We start from the raw sequence: 27,619 nt of genomic DNA, 5'->3' as shown, positions 1-27,619 counted from the left end.
TTTCGCATTTTTCTAAAGCTCCTTTTTATATATTTTTCAAAGATTGCCCACTTTGTAGTCTTATTTCGAAGATAGCCTCCTTTTTAGTCCTATTTCAACGATAGCAACTTTATTAGTCGCGTTTTTAAGATAGCCCCTTTCTTCCTCTGTACCTATGATATGCTCTGATTAAGATAAATAATGTAATTATTAAAAAAAATAATAATAAAATAATTAATAAATGTAGGAGTTCAAAAAGTAAAATAATTTTTTTTGTAGATGCGAAACTTGCGCATCTCTCGAACATTTGTCAGAAGAGGATAAATTAAGAAACGCCATAGCCTATGAACAACATCTGTAGACAAAGAAAGAGGCTAGACGTCTCATGGCTCTTGACAAAGAAAGGGTAAAGAATGACGTCACTGTTTGCTGTGCAAATTATGACCTGCAAAAAATATTGACAACACCAAAATCTCAAGTATCCGTAATGTATTATCTTTAGAAACTGTGAATATAGAATTTTACTATGTTTCAATTAGGGTCTTATAAAGGTCATTCATGTCTATGGAATAAGACTGTCGGGAGAAGGAGCTCTAATGAAATTGCCTCTTTTGTCTATCTATTCATTAAATTTCAAGCAGAGTCTGGTGTAAAAGAGTTTATCTTTTACACAGACAATTGTAGTGGACATAACCGAAATCAAAATCTCTACTCCATGTACCTAAAATCAGTCAACGAGTTCAACGCAAAAATCGTTCATAGGTGAAAATGTGTTCAGAAAATTTTTTTATTTTTAATTTTGCTTAATTTAGTTTGATTAACACTGCCATCTCATAAAAAAAAGCATAAGACATTTTTGAAGACATTGAGTTACTTACATCGATGTATCTTGATGTACAGACAGTTTAAGTAGCTAAATATTAGGCTTAAACGGTTTCGATAACTGATACATTGACTGTCTTGAAGCGAGATAATAGAACCAAATAAAAATTTCTTCATTTAACTGATAAGAAATACTAATCATTGATAGTTCAATGCTGTTAGAGTTAAGCTTAAAGTAGAAAGTATCAATATTGATTCATATCATAATAAGATAATTTTTATACTTAACATTTAGCAGTACAACAGTTTTCTGAAAGTTTTTCTAAGACTGACGATAATAGGGCCATCTACCACTAATGTTTGTTGTCTCAATTTGAGACTGACTGTCTTTACGCTTTTTGTACCTGAGACGGCAACATAATTTTAAATAGTTTTCAAGATTAAAATAAATAAATAATACTTGCTCTTGTTTAAGCTGTATGTATGAAATATGTCATTCAATATTTTAGATATCTAGAAGTTGGATACACGCAAAGCGACGGTGATAGTATGCACGTGTGGATCGAAAGTCACACCCGCCATCAATCGGTTTATACGCATAATCAATGGGCAAAATGTATCGATGACAGCAAGGAAGATAAAAAGTATTAAGTAAAACAGATGACATATTTAGTTTTGATACCTTTTCAGAAAAGTTGAATTGGAAAAGTGCAAAAATTTCCAACATTCGCAAAATAATAATAGTGCTTCAAAGTTCTTCTGTTAATGTCAAATACAATTATTTCGAAAGAGTAGAAAGAATTAAAGTTGTGGAAAAAAAATTCTGTTTGAGCAATATAAATAATTTTGAATTACCTTTAGCGTATGACAGTAAAATACCTTTGAACGAAAAAAAAAAAAGACTTAGTGAAAATGATTATGAAAAATCTCATTCTACCAGAATACTTTACGTATTTTGAAAATGTTTTGGAAGTTTGAAAAATTACTTGTATAAAAACTAGTTGCGATAAAACAATTTCACAACTCTTTTTACACTATTTTAATTGAATGATTCGGTTTACTACAAAGTTGGGTTCTTATGTCAGAGGGATAAAGCAAACATGTCAAGATAAAATTTTTGTATTGAATACTCTTTTTTTTGTAACATTTTAACATTACTAAAATACGTAGGAGCTCAAAATAATTCGTATTATATCAGTCTATCCTAATTTTAATGTGTGGTAAAAATTTTTTTTAATCTGTTGATTTGGTGAACAAAATTTCATGAGGATTCACGGACCTCTTTTTTAAAATTTTATATCATGACATTATAATTAAGTTCTTTCGAATGCCTTTATTATTTAAATATTTTGGACTGTGTCACGCGAAATCAAAAAAAAAAGTACATTTTAAGAATACACTACTTACTCCATTAATCCACTTTTCTACTGTTTTTTATAGTCAACTAAGATGTGAAATTCATTGAAGTAAGAAATTAAACATAAAATAATATATTACGTTCTTTAATAATGTAAAATGTTCTCTATTTTGTATGAAAATCGTTGGTTTGTTATAATTAATGTAATAAAATTTAATACATTTATTGTGTATGATAAGCAGTTCATGACTATCCTATTAAACAACGTAAAAGCCCAAAGCTCTGTGAAAAGCCCTCTACTGAATTTGGTGAACTCAACTATTTTTCTTCCGAGCTTGGCAAACTGGACTTTAGTTCTTCTGAGCTCGGAAAATTGAACTTATTTTTCCAAGATAGTGAAGTGAGCTTTTTTTTCTTCCGAGCTCGGACAACTGGACTTATTTTGTTTCGAGACAGTTAACTGAACTTAATTTCGTCTGAGGCGTCAATATATGCTGGCCAGTACAAGACTGTGGGCTTCCATAGAATTTTTCGCATATTTCATAACAACTTCCTACTGCCTACGCTAATTACATCTCTAACGTCACGATCACACACTTATTTCTTATCCGTATTGAATACATAAAATATAATTCTATCTAAGAAATTAAGAAAAACCATCCTGTAGTATCGCTTTCTTCAATAGGGTAGTGGTATATGCCAGTGAATGTCTCTTCAAGACGGTCATCACACATAGGTTTTTTTGACAGATATTATTCAAATGTCAAACGTATATTCAAATAATATTAAAAAATACCCTCAAAAATTGCAGCTTGTTTGACTGTAACCTGTATTATTTTAAACATGTTTAATGTTAAAAAATCGATATTTAACAAGTAACCTTATGAAAAAATCATGTTAAATGGCATTCATATGGTTTGTAGGAACTCTGTAGGTTTTTAGGTATTTTGCACAGGTATTATTTACATCAAACATGTATTTGAAATAGTATAAAAAATACCCAAAAAAATTTCAGGTCTTTTAACTCTAACTTTTTTTATACTTTTAATTTTAAGAAATAGCAATTTTACAAGTACTTTATGAAAAAATTGCGTAAAGTAGCATATATAGCTATGATATCGTACGTGACAGGTTCGAGGCCGCACCGCTATCATGGCGATTTCCCTTTTAATTTGTATGTTTTTGTTAAAGTAATGTTCGTGTAATGTTGTTTGTGTTGTATGTGATATTTCTAAGATAGACGTACAAAGGTGGAGATAAAAAAGTCCTGTCCTTGTTCCTCCTTCACACAAATTGGCTAAATTATTTTTTTTTGTGAAAACATTTATTGTTTTTGTTCACGCTCTTCTCCCTGTATAATGAAGTGCATTACTGCAAAATTCTTATTTATAAATTCATATAGTATAATAATCTGTAAGTTATTTCTACTAGTTATCAATTAATTATTTAATCCTACTACAAGTTATTAATGTTAAATTTGTAAAATATGGAATCACAGTATGTTATAATGTATTGTATAATATTACTTATTCTCCTACTGTTAGTTCGATTATTATTTCAATGTTTTTATTAGTATTATTGTTACAGTTGGCTGTGCTACGAGCCTACTAGAAATTTTTTCATAATGCGTTTTTTGTTCGTAAATATAGTAACTAAATTATAGTAAGCGAACGTAACTTATATTTATGTATGTATACATAATTTAATTTAATTTTTTTTTTCCTCTTATGCGTAAGGATGTTGCATATTGTTAGCTGCCGGAGGTGCACCTCTGACCACTACGCGTACTTGGTTTTGCGACGCGACTGGTCTTTGTATGGTCTGTAGCATTATTGGTTGCACCGTCACTGCATCTACTGGTACGCCTTCACTTCCAGAACTGCTTGTTCCACTTTTAAGCATTCTGGCCAAATCAAGTATTAAGGGGCCCCCCATTTTTAAAAATCCTAACTATCCTGCAGCTACTCTTAATATTTACACCGCTATCCACGCGCAATCCTTACAGTCTGACCGCTTTTCCTTTTATTTACACTACTTCGTATTCCTATGCTTGGTGATACACACCACCGTAATGTTTTCTTATTTTGTATATCCTTCTCTATTTCCGTGGGTATATTTTTGTTTTTGAAATCTTTTAAGAACCGCAGTAGAGAGAGAGAGAGAGAGAGAGAGAGGGAGAGGGAGGAGGGCGAGAAAAAAGAGCAGTTGGCCGTATGGCTATGCATCGTCCTCGTTAAAGTTTTATGTACGTTTCTTTTTTTTCTATACCTACGCTTAAGCACATATATAAACCTGGAAGGTGGTTAACTCGAATATGATGCGACCCTATGCATTATACCATTCAAGAACCGTGTGCTTATTTTCCGTTGCGAGTGTGGCACTCTCTTTACAGATATCTATTTCCTCATACGCTATACAGTATACATACATCTCTTTCTCGCTATTCTACTGCGACTACGCTTCCTTGTTGCTGCATGCTCAATATTTTCTTACTTTATCGTTATTATTCTTTCAATTTAATTTTTTTCTTAATTAATTCTTTTTCTTTTATATGTCTGATTCTCCTCCGTTATTCAATAAGTACACTTTATCAATATATTTAAGTATCATTATACTCCAACAGAGGTGAGCCCGGAAAGATTGTCAATCTTGTGCGAGAGGCTCAATTGGCTTATATTAGTCTGTCCGATTTTCCGTTCGTAAAATTTTTCCGCTCCCTTCCTTCCGTTCTTGTGTGATGCATGGAAAGAGAATTATCATGGAGCCTTATTGATTTCGATAATCCAACGGCGCTTATGCCCATTCACTGCAATTTTTGTTTTCTACTTTCTTCTCTCCCATTTCGCTAGCTTGTATTGCGGTTTTTCGTCAATTTGTACACTTCATTTTGCGTGCCACTATGTTTTCCCGAGTGGGTGAATACTTACCACTTTTCTTATCTTATTATTTTTTTGTTTTGTTTGTTTGTTTGCTTGTTTGTTTGTTTTTTTTTTTTTTTTTTTTTTTTTTTACCATGCTGAATTATTGTGGTGGTTTGCCACCACCGTAATATTACGGGGTCTTTGGTGTGTCCCACATTGAAGTGCTGGGTTTATTTCAGCAAAAAATTTTGGTGTTATCAGCAGCATTGCTAGTTATTTCTCTAACGCCACCCTAGCGTCCAGGTAATCCATTACGTTTATTTTTTTGTGGATTTCAACGCGATGCTTATTTTGTATTCTCCCGGATACTAGTGTCAGCTAAGGGAGCTCACTGCGCAGTTTGTGGGCCTCCGTCGGGTTACAAAAATTGTTTTCGATTGCTCCAGATCCGTACTGAAAGGATCTTTAAGGAATTTCTGGGGGTAATGGGGTGTTTTTAGGTTATTCTCAAGGAAGAAAGGGGTGGTCTTTAAACGCTGCGAATGTAATTGCTTCGAGGGATTACAGTGTCCAGCAATAACAATAACTTTGCGTTACTTAAAATTTGATCGATAGCCTTTTCGGACTTCTCCCCGCCTTTCGATTTATTTTTTTTCTGTCTTTTTAACCCTGCATGTTCCATGCTTACAGCCTGATTTTTGTCGGTTTTATACGTGTTATTTAGTTGTAAACGGCTGTAGCCCCTCGCTTTTGTGTTGGTTACTCTATCCGTTTATTATCTTATTGTCATTGTTGTTGTTATTATTACATAACTCTTATTATTATTATAACTGTTATTATACATTCTTTTTGTTACATTTTTTGTTAGAGAATACCTCGCGCGCATCTTGTCTGCTTTATTTTTTTGTTCCCATATCGTTAGTATATTATTTTTATAACTCCCCACCTTTACCACTGTGCATATATGTATTTCCGTTTTTTTCTGATCCTAAAGTTATTAATTATTTACCTGCTTCCGTGATACTATTTTTCCACGGCGCATCCGCGGCCGCGCAAATTTAAGAGAAAAAAATTTGTATGTATTTTATCAGTATTGTTTCTTTAGAAAAAAATGGGTTTATTGTCAGAATATTAGTTTATGTCGCAGTTATAAGTTATCTTATATTTTCTTTTCTTATAATTTGTTGTTCTCTCGCGTCTCATCCGAGAGCCGCAAATTAATGAAAACTAATGCTTTTCCCTATATATATTTATACACGTATGTGTCTGTTTATCCTGTCTTCCTATACAATACACTATATCGGTATACTAGCTTTATTATTTTTATATTCTGTATTGCTTCTGTCATTATTATTATTATTAATATTACTATCATTATTTTTAACATTTTTAATATTTCTATAACTATCGTCGTTGTACTCTCTTCAGTCAATGGCTTACAGTCATTGTAAGGGTCTGGTCGGGGTGGTGGTTTAGGTGGGGGTTTTATCACTTTTCGATTCCGTCTTAGAATTTTGTACTAAGGGCATGTAATTGGCGTTCTTACCGTTACCTTTTAGATGTAAGTGGACGATTTTTTTTTTGTCTGTTGCAATATAGTGTGTATAAATATAATTCTCCCCATTTAATTTAAGGTGTACACGCATGTTTTTCTTGAATCCTTGCGAAAATATGTATATATATTCCGCATTTCCATTTTCTGTACCCGACTTAAGTATATTCTCTGTTTCTTCTGGCTCTCTACACTTTTGCAGGTATTCTGAATTTTTTAATGTCATTCTTAGCTCGTCAGTCGATAAGTTAAGATTAAATAAAAATATTAGTCTATGAAATAGTCCTGGCACTCTAGGAAGTATTCTATGAGGTTGAATGCACTCATTCGTTTTTCTTCTTGTATTATCGTTAAGATACGCCAGCCACTTGTCTGTCAGCGCATTTGTGTCTCACGCTAAGTTGAGCTTCTTGACTGTTTGATCCCTCGGTTCTTCAAACTGGACTCGCTTATCAATTTTACGCAACGTTACGTTTGTTTTTTCGCTTTTGTCCTATGACGCTTTTTTCTCAGGTATTTTTTCGTTGAACTCCCACATGTCACTCCTAATTTCCGACTTTTTTTCTACATGTCGCCTTCTTTCGTCGATTATAACCTGCGCCCGCAGTTCGTCTGATATTCCTTCCAACAAATCGAGTATGTCCGGTTCTTTGTCCGCCTCTGCTGGAGCGAAGTTTGTTTCTGCGCTCCCTGACGGCTTCATTGACCAACGTTCTTCTACTTCCGCGTGTTTTGCCATTTTGCTATTTGACGTTTGTGGCGTATCACGACCAACTATTACTACTTTCTTCGAGGGGGTCATTATTATCGGCGTAATCGAAAAATTCGGCTTTTGTCTGTTAAATGTATCTAGTTGTCTCTTGCGCAATTTCCACTTTCTCTCCTCTATTAGTACTGCTGCTGGTGTACTCGTCGTTTTTACTCCCCTTTAAAACCCCTGTTCTTTAACGATATAATCCAATATTACGTCCGTCATTCCTTGGGAAATAGGATCATCCCCTGCCGTAGCTATCGGTCGCGCCATTTTTTAGCTTCATCGTCTGATGTATCCGAACCTGTGCATTCTATTTCCATGTCGCGCTTATTTTTATTCTGTCCTTTACATGATTGTTTTTTCCCTTGCACCTTTTTATTACATTCATAAGTACCATCAGTTAGCGGCTCATTCGCTGTATGCTCGTACTGTGGTGGTTCTCCTTCACTTTCCTCTTCCTTCGACCTCTCGCGTGCTTGATCGGCTCTCTCTGCCGCTTCAACACCTCTGCCTTCGAAAACACCTTTCCCAAAGGTCTCGAAGCTTCCTGCTACCTCGTCTGCTTCCGTTCACTCTCAGGTGCCTTTCACTCTCCTCGCCTCTTCGGCCGCCAAAACTTGCTTGTATCAGCTGCCAGCCCCAATCATCAAGTCCCATACCGTGATTTTCTGATTCGCTATTCATTATTACTGGTGCTCCGCAATTTGCAACAATAATTTTTCTTGACGGACTCTGGTTGCGTTCCGTAATAGATAACGGTGCTTGCTCGTGAGTTTTCTGTCCCTTTGGTACGACCTCATTTTTTTATCGCTAGTGCGCTTGTTAAATTTACTTCATGTTGCATTCGGTCCTACCTTCGTATATAAGCTAATCTATCGTTCACCAGCGTCTGTAAAATAATTTCATTCGTTGCGTCCATGTCTGTTTCTGTTTTTAAATTTTTAACTATAATATTCTTTCTTGGGTGACCTCGTTTTCTTACTGTTTTCCTTATTTTTTTGCTCATTTTTTTGTTTATTCCTACTTTTTCCTCGAATTTGGAATCTCCCTCAGCATCAGCTTGACCATCTATTTTTTTGTCACACTTACTTCTTTTCCGTCCATAAAAATTTTTTTTTTCTTCTGTACTTTCTTATCTGAATCCTCTAAATCAGAGTAAATAATTTTCCCTTTTTTAGTATTTCCCTGAATACGCTGTTTACGAGTCGCTCGTATTTAAAAAATGCGCGACGGAGGCCCATTGCTATCGGCTAGTCCTTCTTTCGCCTGTTCGTCCTCTAGCTTATACAGTTCTTGGTGTGGCCGCTCCGTGTTTATTTCTCCCTCTCCTATTACTGGATTTCAAGAGAGTGCGTCAGTTGCTTTTTTTTAAATGCCATGACAACATACTACGTCAAATTCGTAGCCTCGTAGTTCTGCTAACAGCATATTAAATCTCATGTTGGGCTTCTTTGACGTATGATAATGTTTTAGCGGCTCATGATCTGTGACCACTGCAAATTTGCGCGCAAATAAGGACGGCCGAAACTGTTTTTTTGCGAATACGATCGCCAACAGTTCCTCATCACACGTTGGGTAGCGTAATTCGCTCCCTTGGAGGCATCGTGAAGCATATTTACACGACCTATCATTCCCCAGCTCGCCTTGGTTTAATATTGCCCCAATTGCGTGATCTGACGCTTCCGTTGTAACTATAAAAGGCTTGTCTAGATCAGGTGCAATAAGTACTGGCTCACTACATAATGCGTCAACTAGTGTTCTGAAGGCTTGCTCCTGCTGCTCTTCCCATTTGAACTCTATTCCTTTTCTCAAGAGTTTAAAGAGTGGCTGAGCAGTTTTTGCATAATTCTGGATAAATCGTCTATAATATCTGACAAATCCAAGAAATTAATTAATTTCTTTTACATTTGTAGGTCTCGGGTATTTCTTCGCTGCTTAATTCGCTCCCTCGGAGGCATCGTGAAGCATATTTACACGACCTATCATTCCCCAGCTCGCCTTGGTTTGATATCGCCCCAATTGGGTGATCTGACGCTTCTGTTGTAACTATAAAAGGCTTGTCTAGATCAGGTGCAATAAGTAACGACTCACTACATAATGCGTCAACTAGTGTTCTGAAAGCTTGCTCCTGCTGCTCTTCCCATTTGAACTCTGTTCCTTTTCTCAAGAGTTTAAAGAGTGGCTGAGCAGTTTTTGCATAATTCTGGATAAATCGTCTATATTATCTAAAAAATCCAAGAAATTAATTAATTTCTTTTTCATTTGTAGGTCTCAGGTATTTCTTCGCTGCTTCGGTTATTTTGGATCTGTTTTTATCCGTCCGTTTTCTACTACGTGTCCCTGTACTTTCGCCTGACGTTTTGAAAATTGGCATTTTTTCAACTCAATTGTTAAGTTTGCTTCCAAAAGCTGCTTCACAAGTCTTATAAAACGCCTCCCGTGCTCTTCGAGGTTTGGAGCAAACACCATGATGTCATCGAAGTACACTTGGATTTCATGCCCTTGTAGACCCACCAACATGAGTGACATCGCTCTTAAAAATGTATTGGGTGAGTCCTTACACCCCATTGGCATTCTCTTATACTGATAATGACTGTCTGACCCAGAAAATGCTGTTTTGTGTGCGTCATCTTCGTAAATTTCTATTTGAAAAAATTTCTGTTTCAAATTGACTACTGTTATGTATCGAGCCAAAGCAAAATGCTCGAGTGTATTGCTTTGGAATGGTAAGGGATGGCAGCTTTTTACAGTAATTTCGTTGAGCTGCCTAAAATCAGTTACCACTTGCCAACGCTTCTCCCCGTCCTGCCCCGCATGCTTGAGTACAACCCACATGTTAGAATTGTACGGCGATTTCGAAGGCTCGACGATTCCTTGCTTGAGCAATTTCTCTATCTCTTTTTTCATCTGTTTCCTTAGTGCTGGTGGGTACCTATATTGCTTCGCCGTCACGCCCTTGTCCGTCGTAGGTATGATGCGGTGTTTTAATATATGAGTTGCTTCCAGTAGTTCTCCATCTAGGCCAAATACAAATGGATTTTACCCTGTGAGTTTCCGGATGTGTAATTTTCATTTCCTGTTGCAGCTTAAAACATCAATAAGCTGCATTATGTTATCGATTCTCGCTATTTTTCCTTTATCCGACAAACTATGTAAATTGTCAATGTTCTGAAAATCACCATTGTTCCCGCCGCTTGTACGATTATTTGTAACGCTATATTCAACTTTGTTCATTTTTCTTTTTCTTTAGCCATTTGCTTCAAAAAGCCTCATCATTGCCTCATTAATGCCTCGAGCTTCGTCCCCTTTGACGCTTAATGGATCGGCCTCTCGCACCACCTTGCATTCTTATAACTCAATTTCCGATACAGATATGCTTATTGTTTCTTTTAGTGTGTTCACGCCCTCAGCATAAACTTTTCCACCATTATTTGTGGCTATAAAATTTCCGAATAAAACTCCTTCTCTCATTCTTTGCAAAGGAACCCACCCTACTTTTACATTTTCTCTATGTATCCCGACACGGGCATATATAACTTACCTTGACCTGGCAAGAATCTCGAGCATCTCTGGCTTGATTAAATTAATTTTCATTTCCCCTCATTCAAAAATATTTTCTGCTGCACTTATGCGACCTTGATATAATTTAAAAATGTCCCATCTAATTATTCCTTTCTCATTTATCGGGAAGTCGCGTGGGACCATATACAACCTACACATAAGGCCATCTAGTGGTATTTCAACTACACCTAAAGTGCTACGCTCTGCATGCGTAACACTCACAATCCTTACTCGGTTCCTTACGTCAAAGAATGCATTCGGAAGAACACTGTCTTCCTTTATAATGGAAATTTTAGCTCCTGTATCTGCGTACAATTTTGATTCCCCACCTCTCAGTTGAGTACTTGTCATAAATACCGAAAGGGGTGTCCTACACTGAGAGATACTTTCCATTTACGTGCACAGTGTACGTTTGGCGTTTATCCGCGTAGTGGCGTGTTGATACCCAACTAGCTGAGTGATTACCAAGCGCTCACTAAGCTTTCAGAGGAACAAATTTCGTTCACTCACAAATCTCAGTGAACGCACTCGACGGGCCGTACGAGTGTCTAACCGACACTGAGAATATCATACGTATATATGTACGTACACGCGATAGACATTGCTGATTTTGAAGGACAGTATTTCTTCGCGAAAGGGTTGTTACTTGAGCAGGAAAAGTTGATTTATATATTACAAATATATTACAATAAATTTCATAAATAACTAGTTAAAAGCCTTAAATTTTGGTGTTTCAAATAAAAACGTGTCGTTGTCGATTGATATGACTTATGTCAAAAAATATAAAAAATTTAAAATGTCATCAGCAGAATCACTGTTTTTTGGTAGAAATTTTGGTTTGATTGCAGGTAATAAAGTGCCTCATCCTGATAATGCATGGTAATTGTATATATTTTTACGAAATATCATCCACACTTTCAACATCTCCTACAATAACAAAGACCGATCTTTTTCAGTTAGAGTTTTATACAAGTCAACACCATAAATTTTATTTAAATTTGTAAGACCATTTAAAACTCAAATTTGATCTACTAATTTATTATATTCGTATAATATTACTAAATGGTCCTCCGATAAAGATTTCTGGATTGAGATTCGAATCCAAGCACCAAGAGCTAAAAGCAATTGTACAAGATTAAAGGTCTAGGATAAATATTTTAAAAACTATTGCTACTAGGTATCTCTTAAAATTAATGAATTGTTCTTTTATATCATACAAAAAAATGAATATCGAATACGGTACTGTCATGTCCAATAATGTCATTTCTTTTTTTTCCCTCTTTTTAAAGACAAATGTTCTTTAACTAAAGTACTTATTAATGATGTAACATATAAATTAGGAACTGTAACAGTAGCTTGTATCGGAGAAAATAATCCTAAATTTAGAGAAGTGCAAGGAATTTGCTAAGTAAAAGATGAAATATACTGTAAATTCCAGTTTTAAAGTTTAATTAATCGTGAAAAGTTTGCTTCAGGCCTTCTGTAATAAGAGACTGTATTAAGCTAGCTTAAAGAGTGCCATCTTTTATTGGATTTAGCACTGGATTGGATTCAGCACGATCTAAACTTTGAATATATACCATTTCTCGTACATTCCGTGAAGGACCCTCCCTGAAAAATTACGTAGTGGATTTTCGGCTTAATTAATTATTATTTATTGTTTTTTCTACTCGCACACCACTTGAGTAATTTTCACCAGCACTCTCCACCACCTCTGTAAGAAGGGTGTTGATCCTTACCCTGACTTATAAACTCTTACTCTATGTACTATTATCCAACTGCGAATGTATTATCTGTGCCCTAAATTTACAAAAAATGTACTTTTACAAATAATCTGTAGTATGTCAAGATGTTGCAACAAAACATGGAATTGTAGCATTGTTTAATTATTTTAATTTTTGCTTTACATTTTATTATAAAAAAATCATCAAAATCTATGTACTGTAAATAATTTCTATTCTTTTTTGGCATAAAGTAAGTGAATGTGGTCGTTGTTTTTTATTTTTTGGTATCATTAGATAAAAAACATTATTTGTCATAACTTGTAGGTTATAATCTTGTAATTGATGTCTGTATTACAGATGACGCTAAATATTGTAAAAAACTTATTTCTCCTTTTATTATATACTGATGATGAAAATTTTTCATACATTTGTGACAGAAAAAATTCTTTTCATAAAATTTATTTCCAGTAAGTCCACAAAAAATTGGACCAGTTGCAGTTGGTTGGTTAACAGTAACTGTATTACACAGTTTTCATTACAAATAAATATACTGTTTCAAATTTTTAGTATTCCTTTTTATATATAACGTTAATCTATAATGTCTTAAGGAGGCTTCCTTGCCTTGGTGTCACCAAATGAGATGTATGTCATCAAATAGTTAAGATTATGCCGAATCTGACGGTGCCTTTATTTTTACACTTTATCGAACAAAATCTGGACAAATTAATGCTTGAAGTTCGCTTTTTCAACAAGAGCAGTTATAGTAGAAATACTAAAAATAACAATTCGTAACCTCAATTTAAAGTGTCAGGTATTGCGAGTATACACGTATTGTAGATTTGAACTTCCGTCGTGAGAAATATGGGTAAACAGACTAGAAATTGAAATAATTTGCAAAAAAGGCATGAGTCAGCTTATTTTTTCTGCTACGAGAAAGTCAGTAAAGCCGCCATATTGCTTGGCAGGAGCAGGTGCAATGCAAATTAAAATATTATTTAAGTTAAATGATGGCTTACATTTTCAACTTTATTAACACCATTACATTGATATAATTTAAAAACTTTTGAGTTATATTCAATGCCTACGAAAATTAAATATTATACTTGAGTTAACAAGGTCAGCTATATTTAATTTCACAAATTGTCACATTTTAAAAGAAATATAACAGTTATATTTATGTTGGTATCCCTCCCAACTACTTCAGTTTTTTATCTATCTCAATTCTCTCTCAATCTCTGTCATGATACATTTTCTGTTAGTATATTATTTCTTGCTCCTAATGTAATAATCAATTCTATTATTTTCAGTTAAAACTAAGAAATGTCTAAAAGTCTTAATAGACGTTTTTATAGACTTGATAGCAATCAAGAGTTGCTGAACGAAGAGGATACTGGTGTTGACTATCAAAATGGAAGCAGATGGTGTTTTGAAGTGGCTTGGGAAGCAGCAAACAAAGGTCTTGTTATAAAATTATTGTTTTCTTACTTATTTTGAAATAAATTTTAAAATTTCTCAATAGCTCAAGTATAACGGTAAATAAAGGTAAATTAATGCTTGAGAGCAGAGAGATCACCACAAAAGTAGTACTAAATATGACAAATTAAATAGTGCAGCCAATTTCCAGTGTTTATAATTATTAATTGCTCATGACGACTTTTTGTAATTATGGCATGCAGGATATAAAAACTTAATGTTTTTTCAAAACATTTCCAGTAATTTACTGAAGATGGCATTGTAACAGTTATGCATAGATACTAAGTTACAGTTCATTGTTTTCTTATACTACTGATACTTAACGAGAAGTAGAAGAGGTAATAAAGTATACACAAATAACTGCGCTATTATTCGTTAGTTATCATGTTGCTATATGCCATGATAGTTTTATTCCTTAATTTACGCAATATAAACAATTTAACAACTTATAGCAAGCACTCGTTTGACGTTATTGGATATTTCACAAAAAGCAATGTTGCTAATTTAGTTCTACTAAATAGTTTTTATCACGTTCTATTAAATAAAAGAACACACTAGTTAATCAATAATATAAGAAGTCCAATGACAGTTGGTTAGTAATTAAAATAACGTCCAATGGTGGTACCGTCAAATTTTGTATTTATTAAAAAACAAAACGACGTTTCGGCCGTTTGGACAATGTCCCGGCCCTCATCAGGTACAAAAATCTATGAGTAATAAAAAATTCTTTACAATAAGAATTTTAATAAAAAACAATAAACGCAAATTAAGTAAAGTGTATAATATACCTCTGACTCTTACGAAAGGGACGTAAAATCGTAATGTAGTCAGAGTTTCAACTTTTGTTGCTTTTATACCCTGCACTTATACAAATAACACAATATACACACACAATACAATCAAATAAGAATCGCAAGCAGTTCCTTGTAAGCCATACGTAAACAGATCATGTTTTCCTATTACCATAACTGAAAGGGGCCCTCAAATCATGTACATAGAGTTAGCCTTCTTTCTTAATTAACGAGAGACTTGTAACAATTTTTTAAATTTTCTGTATCTTATTGTCTATTAATACTATTATTGAAATAATGCATATTTAACATTTCGGAAGACAGGTGCTTGTTATAATTTTGTTCCTTGTCTAAAATTTTTATTTTATCAAAATTGAAGTTGTGTGTAAATTCAATGCTATGTTGTGATAGTATGGATGTATCCTTTTGTTTCTCTCTATCTCTTTTACGTTCTGCCATTTTTAATTTTAAAGCTCTCGATGTTTGACCAACATAACAGCAGTTGCAATTCACACATGGTATGTGGTAAACGACATTATTTTTGTCGAGTGGCTCGGTTACATCTTTTCCAAGTGAAAAGATCGAATTCGATTTATTATTTAAATTATGTACAAGACCAATATAAAGCTTCTCACAAAAACATTTAATAGGACCGTGCAAGTGGGGAATATACGGTAATGATAAGATAAGTTCATAATTATTATTGTTTCTATTGCAAATGTCAATCATGTTCATGTTTTTTAAGGTATTTATTCTTTTGTTTGAAAATTTTTCAATAAATCTTTGAGAATAGTTGTTAGCTAGTAAAAATTTACTGATTAATTTTAAATTATCGATATGAAATTGAGTATCTACTAGCTTAATGGAAAAATCTACTAATGTGTAAATGATACCTATTTTATGTTGTATTGGATGGTGGGAGAGAAAATTCCCCACTTGCACGCTCCTATTAAATATTTTTGTAAGAAGCTTCACATTGGTCTTGTATACAGTTTAAACAATAAATTGAATTCGATCTTTTCACTTGGAAAAGATGTTACTGAGCCACTTGATACGCCACCTTTGCACCATAAGTTAAAAATATCATAAAAATACAGAGTTTGTACTTACGTTTGAAAAAAGGGAAAAATATTCAAGCAACATATATGAAAATCTTTTGAGTTACTTATCACACATCAAAAGTAAAATTAAATGAAGTCCACCTCCTTCATTCTATATTTATTACATCTAAGTGTAATTTTATGACATTTGAAAATCATATGTGACAATGAAACATTTTTCTAGTCTTATCTGTAACAAGCACCGTGGTAGGCTACGAGTCCTAGAATTTACTTAAATTCTCCATTGGTTTGCTAACAGAAGGTACTTGACTTAATCAGGGCGCCAGAGTATTAGAGGGTGGTGGTCCTTTATAATAATACGATATTTAAGCTTAAAATTTAAAGAAAAATACGGAGAATAACACTCTAAATTGTCGACTTCGACGGAGATACGCGTCATTGTTTTTTTATTGTAAAATAAGTTGAAAATCGGCTTTTTCAGTTTTCATTGAATATCTTGGTAAGTTTTGGTTTCAAAGCGAAATGTTAAATACAGAAGAAGTTCATCTATGCCAAATGTTAAATACAAAAGAAAGCCAAAAAACGCAAAAAAATAGAAATGCTTGAAAATACATGTTGCAGCATTGAAAATTGAACGAAAATTGAACATTTTGTAGACATTAGTATGGTTTTTATTGTACTCCAAGTCCAGTCGTAAAATTTTAAAATGGTCGCCTATTGTGAAACTGTTAATTGAAAATTTCGATTGTGTATAAAGTGTGTTACGGGCATGGGATCAACTTTTTGGAATTAGTGAGGAATAACATTATCTTTGCTACCTTAAAAATTAGATTTTTTAAATGAACAAATAAAAAATTTATTTACAAAAAATCGGAAATACAAGGCCACATTTTTTCTAATTTTAAACTTGGACGAAATCAACTTGGTGCAAGTGATTACGCTTATTTTTAGATGAATTAAAAAAAAAAGTTGCTATAGGACCAATAGACGCCGACATAAAAATACTTTTCTTTTTCACCCGTTCCAGCTGTTATAATTGATTTTTCGACTTCGGACCTGCACGATCGTTTTGCTGAAGGTTTATTGTACCATACAAAGCTTTTTCCCCACCGATTTGGTCAATCCTTTTGCATATAACGACTAATGAAAGAAAGTGAACTATAGCATGTGAACCGTGCCACTTGAGTAGCTGCAGCCAGCGATGCGCCATGCATGCGCAGTAGCTCTAACAGCGCTTTAGCAGAGCCTTTTGGCGTTGTACCTAGATTCTTAGTTGCACAATTAATTACTCCATTAACAAATATCGTTGAACAGTGCAGCAAAATCCATTACTATGTAATTTTTCCTCAGCTTTACGATGGTGCTATTTATTTTTACGTACATTCAGTATAACTTACCGCAAATAGCGTTGTTTTTAATTTCTTAAATGTTGTGCCGAAATTCAAATTTTAAGCTACATATTGTATCGTTATAAAGGACCACCACTTTTTCCTGTTTAAATTGCTCTGGTGCTCTGATTAGCTGTAAATTCACCATAATTACCTAGATATGGTGGTGCCACTGTGTATTCGATGTGAGAATAGTTAGTGGTGCCCTCAGCTTGTGCTTATATCTCGGGGGACGCCAGTGGCATCATACCTACGTAGTTCATAGATATTTTTGAGCATCCTAAAAGTTAAGCATTTTATGCTAAGACATATGAAGCGTAAAAGTTATAGGAAATTCAATTACAAGTAAGTACCTTTTTCATCCCATGTAAATCAAAGCAGGTGTTTTCGTATTATAGCTGTTGGAAATATAAAGAGCCTGCGAGATTAAAATGTATATATCGTATATAGCCTATTCAAATGGTGCATCTGCTCGGTGTTTTGCTCTCAATGTTGCTACATTTATGGTTAAGCAGATGAAACGCACAGTTCTTGCCTGAGTTTATCAAACTTTTAACGGCTGTAATGACAGAATGCCAGCACTGATTAACACGGGATGAAAAGTCACTTACTAATGATTCAATTCCCTATATGTTTTACGCTTTATGTATCACTATTAAATGCTTACTTTTTTAGATATTTAAAGATTTCTACAAACTACGTGCATTTGATGCCCTGGTGGCCCCCTGTGTTACATACACCATGGGCGCTGGTGCATATCATTTTATCCCCTCCAGATGTATTCTCGGAGCGAATAGTCTAAGGTGATGTACATATAAATAAGAGTATAACTATTAACACAAAGCGCCTGTAATGGCAAAGTACGTGCGCGAGCTGGCACTCGGAAGTTCCAGACGTACTACACACTGCTCAAAGCTTTAAGAGTATTCCTGCAAACGCTCTAGTAGGCGTATTGTGTGACTGTTAAGGTCAAAAGCACGAGACCACACTGAAATATATGCTTCAACACAGGTTACGTTATAGAACCATAAACCACTTAAAGAGACTCTAGGGGATTCACAAGAACGCAACGAATACTTGTTCTTCTCCGTTCGAATCAAAATCATTCTCATTATCTTTGAAAATTTTGTTACCTATTTGACTATATTAGAACACTCGTATATATCTGGGTAGTGCTAGTTTTCCTTGAATCTATAGTCTTGCGTATACGAAAGTTCTTGCAATGCGTCTGGATTCTTAATTTATCTCTCGACGAGTCTTCGACAGTTGAAATAGTATCACTCTAGGAGTGTCTGGACACCACCCCCACCACCGCTGTTTGCCATATTCAATTAAACGGTGCGCGCCCCGTTTTAAACTCGGCAAATCTTTTTTCTTTTTTTTCCACACATTAACGAAAAACATTATTTCCTCGTGCTTAGTTGGTGTATTCATAAATAATCATTTATCTTATGAATCCCTCAATTCCAATATAATTTATAGATTTAAGCATTTTCTATTAATGGAGAAAATAGAAAACAAAATTTTATTTTTATACGCATTTGGCCCTTTTTGACCTTTCATGCTTCACAAAAACTTAACCTTACCATAAAACGTATTACGACAATCACGGTTACTTCAACAAGATTAAATGAAGATAAATCTGTTTATTTGAAAGTCAAAAATGACTGGCTGGTCTGTTAGCAATTGTAAGAACAGTATCGCTAAAAATATAAAAATGTGCTACTTGCCTGTAAATAAAGACCTCACGGCAGTTTGCGTAAAACAAATAAATAAAAAAACTGGGAACCAACATCAAATTCAACAATATGCAAAGTAAAGTTTTTTTTTAAACCTTAGTGAATGTTAATGCACTTTGCTTGGCAATGAAAGTAAATGTTTACAGTGTTTTTTAGCACCATTCCACTGCTATCATGTGGGTAAAGCAAAGAGTTGACAGCAAAAAAAATTGAAGCAAAATGCTATACCAACTGTATTCTGACAAAATGTCAAACAGATGAAACGTCAATACATAAGTAGGTATTTATATGTTCTTGGTGTTTAAAAGTTCTACAAACTTATTTTCATAATTGAAAAAAAAATTTTTTTTTTTTTCTCAATAGCTAGTTCCCAAGACGGCCAAGGCAAAAAGTACAAATGTACTGAGGTGCAGAAAAATCAATCTATTGATAATGTTACCAAAAATAGTGAATAGTTTGGCTCACAATGTTCAATTGAAAAATCACTGATCAATACACATCAAGTTTCAACTGTTCCGAGTCAAACTGATGAGATAGGTAACTAGAAAAACGCCAATATAATAGAGCTATGAGTGATTGCGATGCCCAAAACAAACTTTCATATTCACTCAGTATAAAATTCTTGTATTGTAAATGAAAAAATATTAGACCATGTCAGTTCCACAAATTTTTGTACTGTTTTTCAGGTGATAAATTATCTTCTCTTAGTTGTGATATTACAATTAAAGAAGGTTGATGTGGCTGAAGCAAGCAATATTTTAGTAGGTGTCAGGTCTCTTTTGATAAATGACTCTTGCAGATCCAGTCGAGTTGTTCGTGTCCATAAATCCGTAGTCCTAAAGCTTATAATTAATAAACAAAGTTTCTCTATGTCTGGTAAAAATATTAAGTAACTAATTTCAATTATTTACTATACCTATTTTTATTCACTGTTTCGAAATAAATCCAGATACAGCAAATGATGATTTCGACCAAAATAGTCATCAAAATAGTGACCAAAATAGTGACGATGAAGTTGTTGAAAAGATGGAAAAGGAGATTTCATTAATGGCTAAATGATTATTACAGGATGGAAGTTAGTACACGTGATGGCTATCAGAAAAAATTAAAAAAGCTAGAAGCTTTTGACTGATTGAGAAGACCTAATGGAATTCTGAAAAAGAAGATTAACATATTCAGAATGAAATTAAGACAAATTTAGCATATCAGTTGAAATTTGCTTGTGGTATTTCGGAATGTTAAGAGTTATTAAGACAAAGTATACTGCTGCCCTCATTATGAATCCTCAGTTGTAGACTAGAAGGATGGCAGTTTGAGTCAGGCCCATTAAAAAAATGTTTCAATTTTTGTCCATAAAAATATCGCAATTCAAAAACTCTATTGACAAAGACTGTATTTTTGTTTTGGATTAAATAAGCATCTCACCTTGCGAAAGATATAATACAAATACTGATTCTTTTAACGGGAAATTTCCACTTCCAGAGTACGATCTTTATGAGCTAGCCAATCATACCTTAGTTTTTATGTTTGCTCGTATAGGCTTAACGATGGAAACAAGCCGTTGAGTTTCACTGTACCTCAGACAATAGGAATGGTAGAATCATAAAAACATAAACAGTATAATTTAAAGAGTAGAAAATATCGGGCTTCACTTACACGCAGTCGTGTGTAGTATGAGAAGTGTTAATCAAGCCATGTGGCAATCTGCCAAATATTCTGTTATTTCAAATAAAAAATCCCATCCGATAGATTCTTCAAGAAATCTCTATTTTTTTGATGATTATGTTCATGCATACAAAAATCTGAAAGAATGAATAATTTCAAATTTATTTGAAATTCAAGAAAACGACGATTTTAAATTAGCTCCCAAGCTTCAAGAGAAGTGTTTTCAGGCTACTAATCATTTTTTTAATGAGAGTAAAAAATACATTTTACCATTTGAATAATAACGTTCCTACTAGTCTAGATTTTTTAGCCCACGAGTTATGAAAAGAAGAGTATGAAACTACAGTCTGGTTAATCTATATTATTTCTTTCTTCTTTAATATCTACTATTATGTAAAGTACCAAAAAAAAATACTAATAATACAGGTTTGATGTATTTTTTTCTCAGCTTTTTTATACAATTATCAGAATTGCAAAAAAAAATTTTGTAACCTTGAAAAATGAAAAACAAAAAAAGAAAACGTTATATCTCAAAAAGTCCATTTTTTTTTCCTTTTTTTCATAGCTCCAATCGAAAGATCGGATCTTTTTACGTTGTTATCTTCATTTTTAAGAAGATATTATTAATTGTTTTTCAAATATAAAACTTCGAAATTTGTGTTTTATTGCAGCAGCAATATACACAATGAGCTGGATACGGCTTTATAATAAACTGCTATTTATTTGTTTGGAAATGAAAAATTAACAACGCATCATTTTCTAATAGAAAATTGACAACTACTAGCATTTGAAATGTAAACAAACTCAGTCTGGTTTCAGCAAAAGAAAAATATAAATGCATATACATATAAGAATGAATATGCAAGTTGCAGACGCCTGTAAAAGCGTCTCTTTTGAACCGTTGCTATAATAAAACACAAATTCAAAAGTTTTATATTTAAAAAACAAAAAATAAAACCTCCTTAAAAATTGCTATACCGACGTAAAAAGACCTAATCTTTTGATCGGAGCTACAAAAAAAAAAAAATGGTTTTTTCGAATTATATCGTATTTTTTTGGTTTTCTATTTTTCGAGGTTATAAAATGTTTTTTTTGCAATTCTGATAACTTTATAGAAAAGCTAAGGAAAAAATACATCAAACGTGTATTTTTAGTATTTTTTTTTGTACTTTACGTAATAGTGAAGATTGACTAAAAAGTGGGTGTATTTGAGCTTGCGCTACTGGGTGTGTGAGTCGACGTGAAATGCCTCGTTTGTAATAGCTATATTAACAGCTATATTTTTTTATCCGGGCTCTGATCCTGTCTATTGCAAATTAAACTTTAAAACTCATTCTGTTTTAAATTCTTACACCATTTTTTTTATGAATTTGTCATATTATTTTTCAGTTGTTAAAATTTGTTATGCCTTTTTTTCGGATTAACATTGGTTACATTTTTTTTTTTTTTTTTTCATACCGGGTTACCACGACAGCCTACTTGGCCTAGTCGCGGGGGCCACCCACTCACTACCTATGTGTGGGGCTGTATTGCCACACCCATCTCTAAACCTTTTTCCTCGCATCCTACCTGAATCCATGGGCACAGTGTGAGTATCTCCGGTGGAACACCTTGCCAGTTAAGCTTACACTCTCTGCACCGATGGTGCATCGGGTCCACTCACCACTGTGTAGCCTTTCCTCGGAGAAGACTCCATTATTCCAGGATGTCCACTCCTTGCCAGTTAAGCTGGCGCTCTTTGCCGAAGCATCGGATCCAGGCTAATTAGCATCCCCGGAGAAGCCCCGTGTTTCAGGGGCCACTCCTCGCCGGTAAGGCTGGCGATCCACGGAAAAACCCGCCCCGAAACAGCCGGGGTTACATAGGAACTTTTCCCGATGAAAACAGTTTTTGAAAAAATCTGCATTCACCGAGAATCGAATCCACGACCCCTAGAACTGCGTTGTATCAGTAACAAGCACGCTTACCACTGAGCCAACGCCGCTCTATTAACATTGGTTACACAGGTTGAACCAATCATTTGATTTTATTCAAATACCTACAAATCTGCATTAAGGCATAGTAAAAATTATTTATGTTTTTTTTTTAATACGTGTAAACATTTTATTTCAGTCTCCGTGATCAATAAAATGTGTAATTTTTAACATAACACTGTAATTTTGCTTACATGGTGTAGTGTGAATTTTTAAAAAATAAATTCTAAAAATATTATATTTTAGCGTATTGATATATTTAATTACAACCTACTATTCCGTTTTGTTAGTATGATTTTATAATTACTTATTAATAGATCTAATTTTTGTGACCCTGCACGTATATACAGTTCATTTTAATATCTCACTTCCGTTAATCTTGTAAAGCTATTTAAACATTGTTTTATACTATACTAAAACTGTAAGATTACATCTAATTTAGTTTTTAGATTCAATAAATGTACAATCAAACAAAATAATTAGGTATATTTTTTGAAGCCTCAGCTGATGAGACCAAGCAGTTGTACAATCAATTTAACAACACCTTTTCTTCATTCTTAGGCTATACCACAATAAATTTTTTATACTACTCGTATTTTATTTATTTTAAATATCATTCTTATTTCTCCCATATTGATGTACTAGCAGCCCCCCGTCTCGGCTTCGCCCGAGACTTACTAAATGGAACACCGTAGTGTGTTGACATGTAATGTGAAATGTTTTCAGTTAGAAATTTTACGTTTATTCCTGACACTTCTCAGAACAAAAATCTTCTTGCTAAAAACATATTTGTTCGCAATCCATACAGTTTATTTGGTCAAATAATAAGCTGTAAAAATTAAAAAAAGTAAAATTATGCTGAAAAGTATCGTGCGTTCCTTATGCCATAAAATAATCGTTGGACATAAGGAGCGGTTGATTATCAGCTTCTTCCGTGTAATTTCCGGAAAGGGCTATTTTTAAAATATGTTAAGATTTGAAACTCCCGAAAATATATATTAAAAAAAATTTTTTTTTTCTTATCTCACAATTTTATTACCAGAGTAACAAAGTCCTAGAGCTTAATCTCTACATTTTTGATTGCCACAAAAATACAAATATATTTTCTTCTTATTTGAAAACCTGAATATAGATCTTTAAAGATTTAAGAGATTACTGTAAGGGTAAAATGAAAAGCTGATTTCTTACGTAATGGATTCGATATTTGTCGATTTTGAGGCTGCTGTTCCAATCTTGATAAATTTTCTGCGTCAGTTTCTTGACGCCCTAAATTGTATTCATAAGATACATTTGAAGTTTTCCTTCCAATTTACCCTCTTGCGACTTTTGTAACCTCTAAAGGCTATTTGCTGTCAATTTTGTGATTAAGTTCTAATATATTTGTTGGCAAGGCCGTTCGACGTCCGATTGCGCTAAAAAAGACCGGTGAGTTTTTTAAGTAAACTCTTCCTTGACTAAAGTTTACAGCAAATTCGACTGCCTGGATACCTCAGGGTTATCTTCTCTGGCCTGCTGTTGAAGAACCAGACTGATCGGGAGAAAAATTACAAAGTCCGAAGCATTGAGGCTAGTTGCAGTGCTCTTTCCCAACGTCTCCTGGAATAACGTCGAAGACGTTGGTGTCTAAAGCACCTTTTCTTTTGCAGACTCAGTTGTTTTGATGATCTGAGGTGGAGAGATTAGTAGAGATTGGTTCGTGATGCTTGCCCGTTGGAGACTCTCGTTGGCTCAAGTTTTTTTTTCCTTCATAGCTATTAGGTACGCCCAGCGCAGACCTTGGAGAGGATCGGTGATTCCTGGTTTGATGCTTAGAGTCGAGAGGATAATATAGGGTCATTGGTTACCGGGGTTCCAAGCCTTGCGACGAATAACTCCGCTTGTGACAACTGCCAGTGAATGGCTGACTTGGTTCAATAGTGGCCGGCTTTACGTAGTCATTTTGTCGACAAACAATGTTTCTGAAAATGATAGTAAGAATGTATTTGTTGGCACGGTATTTTAAACTTAGGGGGCCCTTAAAACAACCGATGAGATTGAAGATTAAGTAATGAACGTTAATACTCATATTGGACCTGAAAAAGGCCAGTGATAAAATTCCTAGTTATTCCTTATTATTATGCTTGATGATGGAGAGCCAGCTGTGGGTAGCTTGACTCTTACCCTCGGAGACTCTGTGTTCGGAGACCGTACATGAGGGAGATACGCCGCTGATCAAAATATATCACGTCTTCAGGTCGTTGCCCGAATAACCACCGCTCATCGTTAGTCGGGAAAGTGGGCCTGGAGAATACCTTCTCTGTAGGTATGCTGTTGGAATGACCACTAAGAAGTTGGCAGTTGTGGCTGTCCGTACCCTTTAGGGCAGTCTTTCCTGGCGTATATTTGTAGTAAAAAATTATCTGACGGCACCAGGCCAGATTGTGGTACGGCCACATAACTCTGAAGTGTCGGAGCAGGATGTGATCTGGCTAGACACGTTGCCTGGTATTTCGCCGCAGACGTTATAGGTTAGAATAGTCGATTAGTGGCACTCATCAATTCTAAAGGTTCCAGGTTAAAGTGAAGATCTAGATCACTTCCTCTTCGAAGAGCGTCATCGGTAACTGGGATACCAAGCCTCACGACTCCAGCTACATTCTCAATGCAGCTCGATGAACTGCCAGTCGACGATTGCAGAAAAAACTACGACGCTCTGGCCTATCATAACCACACTTATTTCATTCTGTTGCAGGTAGCTTCGACTTTATGTCGACGCCACCTAGCGGATCCTACTGAACTAAAGTAAAAAGCTGGCGTATTTTTCAAATATTTGAGCTTATTTGTTGCTATTAGTATTTAATTTTTTAAGATAAGAACCATACTAAAACCATCTAGGAAGTGTCAAGAATCGGTATGCAAAATTTCAACAAAATCGGTTCAGTAGTTTTCGCGCTTAGCGATTACAACGGTTTTAGCGACTTTGCTTTATATATAAGTAAGACATACATACATACATACATACATACATACATGCATACATACATACATACATACATACATACATGCATACATACATATATATATATATATATATATATATATATATATATATATTTAATCGTTATTACTTCATTTTTTGTTTGAATTACCGATGTAACACTAGGAAATAATTGTTTTCGTTAATGCATAAAAAAAAAAAATATTACATACATTTGAAGTTTTTTTCCCAATTCACCCTCCTGCGACTTTTGGCATGCTTAAAATTTTCGTGACCCCTAAAGGCTGTTTTCTGTCAACTTTGTTAGATTCTAATATATTTGTTGTCAAGGTAGTTCAACGTCCGATGGCCTCAAAAAAATACCTGTGAGCTTCTCAAGTTAACTCTTTTTTGACTTTAGTTAACAGCAATTGTGACTGCCTGGATATCTCAGGGTAATCTTCTCTGGCTTGCTGTTGAAGACCCAGACTGATCTAGAGAAAAATTACAAAGTCCGAAGCTTTGGGGCTAGTTGTAGTGCTCTTTCCCAACGTCTCACGTTATAACGTCCAAGACGTTGGTGTCCAAAGCATTTTTTTTATTTGCAGATTCAGTTGTTTTGGTGATCTTAGATGGGAAAATTGGTTAGTAATACTTGTCAAGTGGAGGCTGTCCTGTTGCGTCAAGTTTTTTCTCCTTCAAAGCTGTTATCGGTTTACCCAGCGCAGACCTTGGAGAGGATCAGTGGTTCCTGGTTAAATGCTAGGAGTCGAGAGGGTAATATATGGTCGTCGGTCATCGGGTTTTTCAGCCTTGCGAAGAACAACTCCGCAGGTGACGTCTGCTAGTGAATGGCTGACTTGGTTCAATAGTGCCCGTCTTTAGTTAATATAGTTTTTTAGTCGACGAATCGCTTCCGGAAATGGTAGTTAAAATGTTTTTGTTGGCAAGGTAGTTTACTCTTAGGTGGATCCTAAAAAGAACCGATGAAATTGATGGTTAAGTAGGGAACGTAAATACTTATAATGGCCCTAAAAAGCGCCAGTGGTGAAATTTTTAGGCTATTTATTCTTATTCCTGATGATAAAGAGCTGGCTACGGGTTGCTTGATTCTTACCCTGGGAGTCTCGATGTACGAAGACTGTGATGGAGGGAGGTACGCCGCTGACCAAAGAATATCTCGTCTTCGGGTCGTTCCCCGGATAACCAACCGCTTATCGTTGGACGGGAACATGTGAGTAAGCGCGTTGGGGACGTTACGACCAAGAAGGTAGCCGTTGTGGCTGCCCGTGCCCCTCAGAGCTGTTTTCCCTGCCTTACATTTTTAGCCAAAAATTCTCTAACTGCACCAGGTAGGATGGTGGGACTGCCACACAACTCTGAAGAGTTGGTGCAGATTATGCTCTGGCTAAATATGTCACCTCGTATTATGCCAGAGACGTCATCGGTTGGAATCAATTTTTTTTTTTGATCGCACTCGTCGAGATTCAGGTGAATGGACACCTAGGTCCCTTCCCCCTTACAGAAGAGTGTCGTCCGTAACCGGGATATCCAGCTGCAAGACTATTATCAGCATACTCTGTACAGCTCGTTGAACTGCCAGTGTACGACTGCATGGATATGGAGACGCTCCGGCGTATTATATCCACACTTATTTAATTTATTTTTCCATCTTATAGAAATCTTGCATCATACATTATCTATTTTAAAAAAATGCTTAACACATTTAATCCTGCTATATTCAATACGATCACCTATTGTATTCATGTTTCTCAGAAGATCTTGTAAATCAATGCATTTTTAATCACTTAAACAATAAATCATACGTATGTTATATCTTGAGCGGATCTTTAGGCATCTAATAAAATAATAAGTAAACTGCTATCAATTGGAGTATGTATTGATTTCTGTGTACATAACTTTTTCTTTTCAAATAATTTGCCCCTGATTTTCTCTTTAGAAA

The 27,619-nt window shown here is 34.7% G+C and overlaps 1 protein-coding gene across 3 annotated transcripts in view; it reads left to right on the top strand.

Moving 5' to 3' along the window:
* GlyS (glycogen [starch] synthase) overlaps nucleotides 1–27,619 on the top strand; it is a 1,005,553-nt gene that overhangs the window by 129,062 nt on the left and 848,872 nt on the right. For 2 of the 3 annotated variants that reach the window (XM_089593761.1, XM_089593759.1), the window contains exon 2: nucleotides 13,918–14,066. The exons of the other annotated variant lie outside the window; for it this stretch is intronic. In XM_089593761.1, coding sequence (XP_089449887.1) covers nucleotides 13,931–14,066 — 136 coding nt within the window. In that variant the 5' untranslated portion in view covers nucleotides 13,918–13,930. The remainder of the gene's footprint in view (nucleotides 1–13,917; nucleotides 14,067–27,619) is intronic. 3 annotated transcript variants of the gene reach the window in all.

Source organism: Copidosoma floridanum, unplaced genomic scaffold (genome assembly GCF_036245765.1).
Source record: "Copidosoma floridanum isolate Cflo_tuat_1 unplaced genomic scaffold, Cflo_Japanese_pri ptg000020l, whole genome shotgun sequence".
Lineage (NCBI taxonomy): Eukaryota > Metazoa > Arthropoda > Insecta > Hymenoptera > Encyrtidae > Copidosoma > Copidosoma floridanum.
This window is presented reverse-complemented; position numbering and strand designations above follow the sequence as displayed.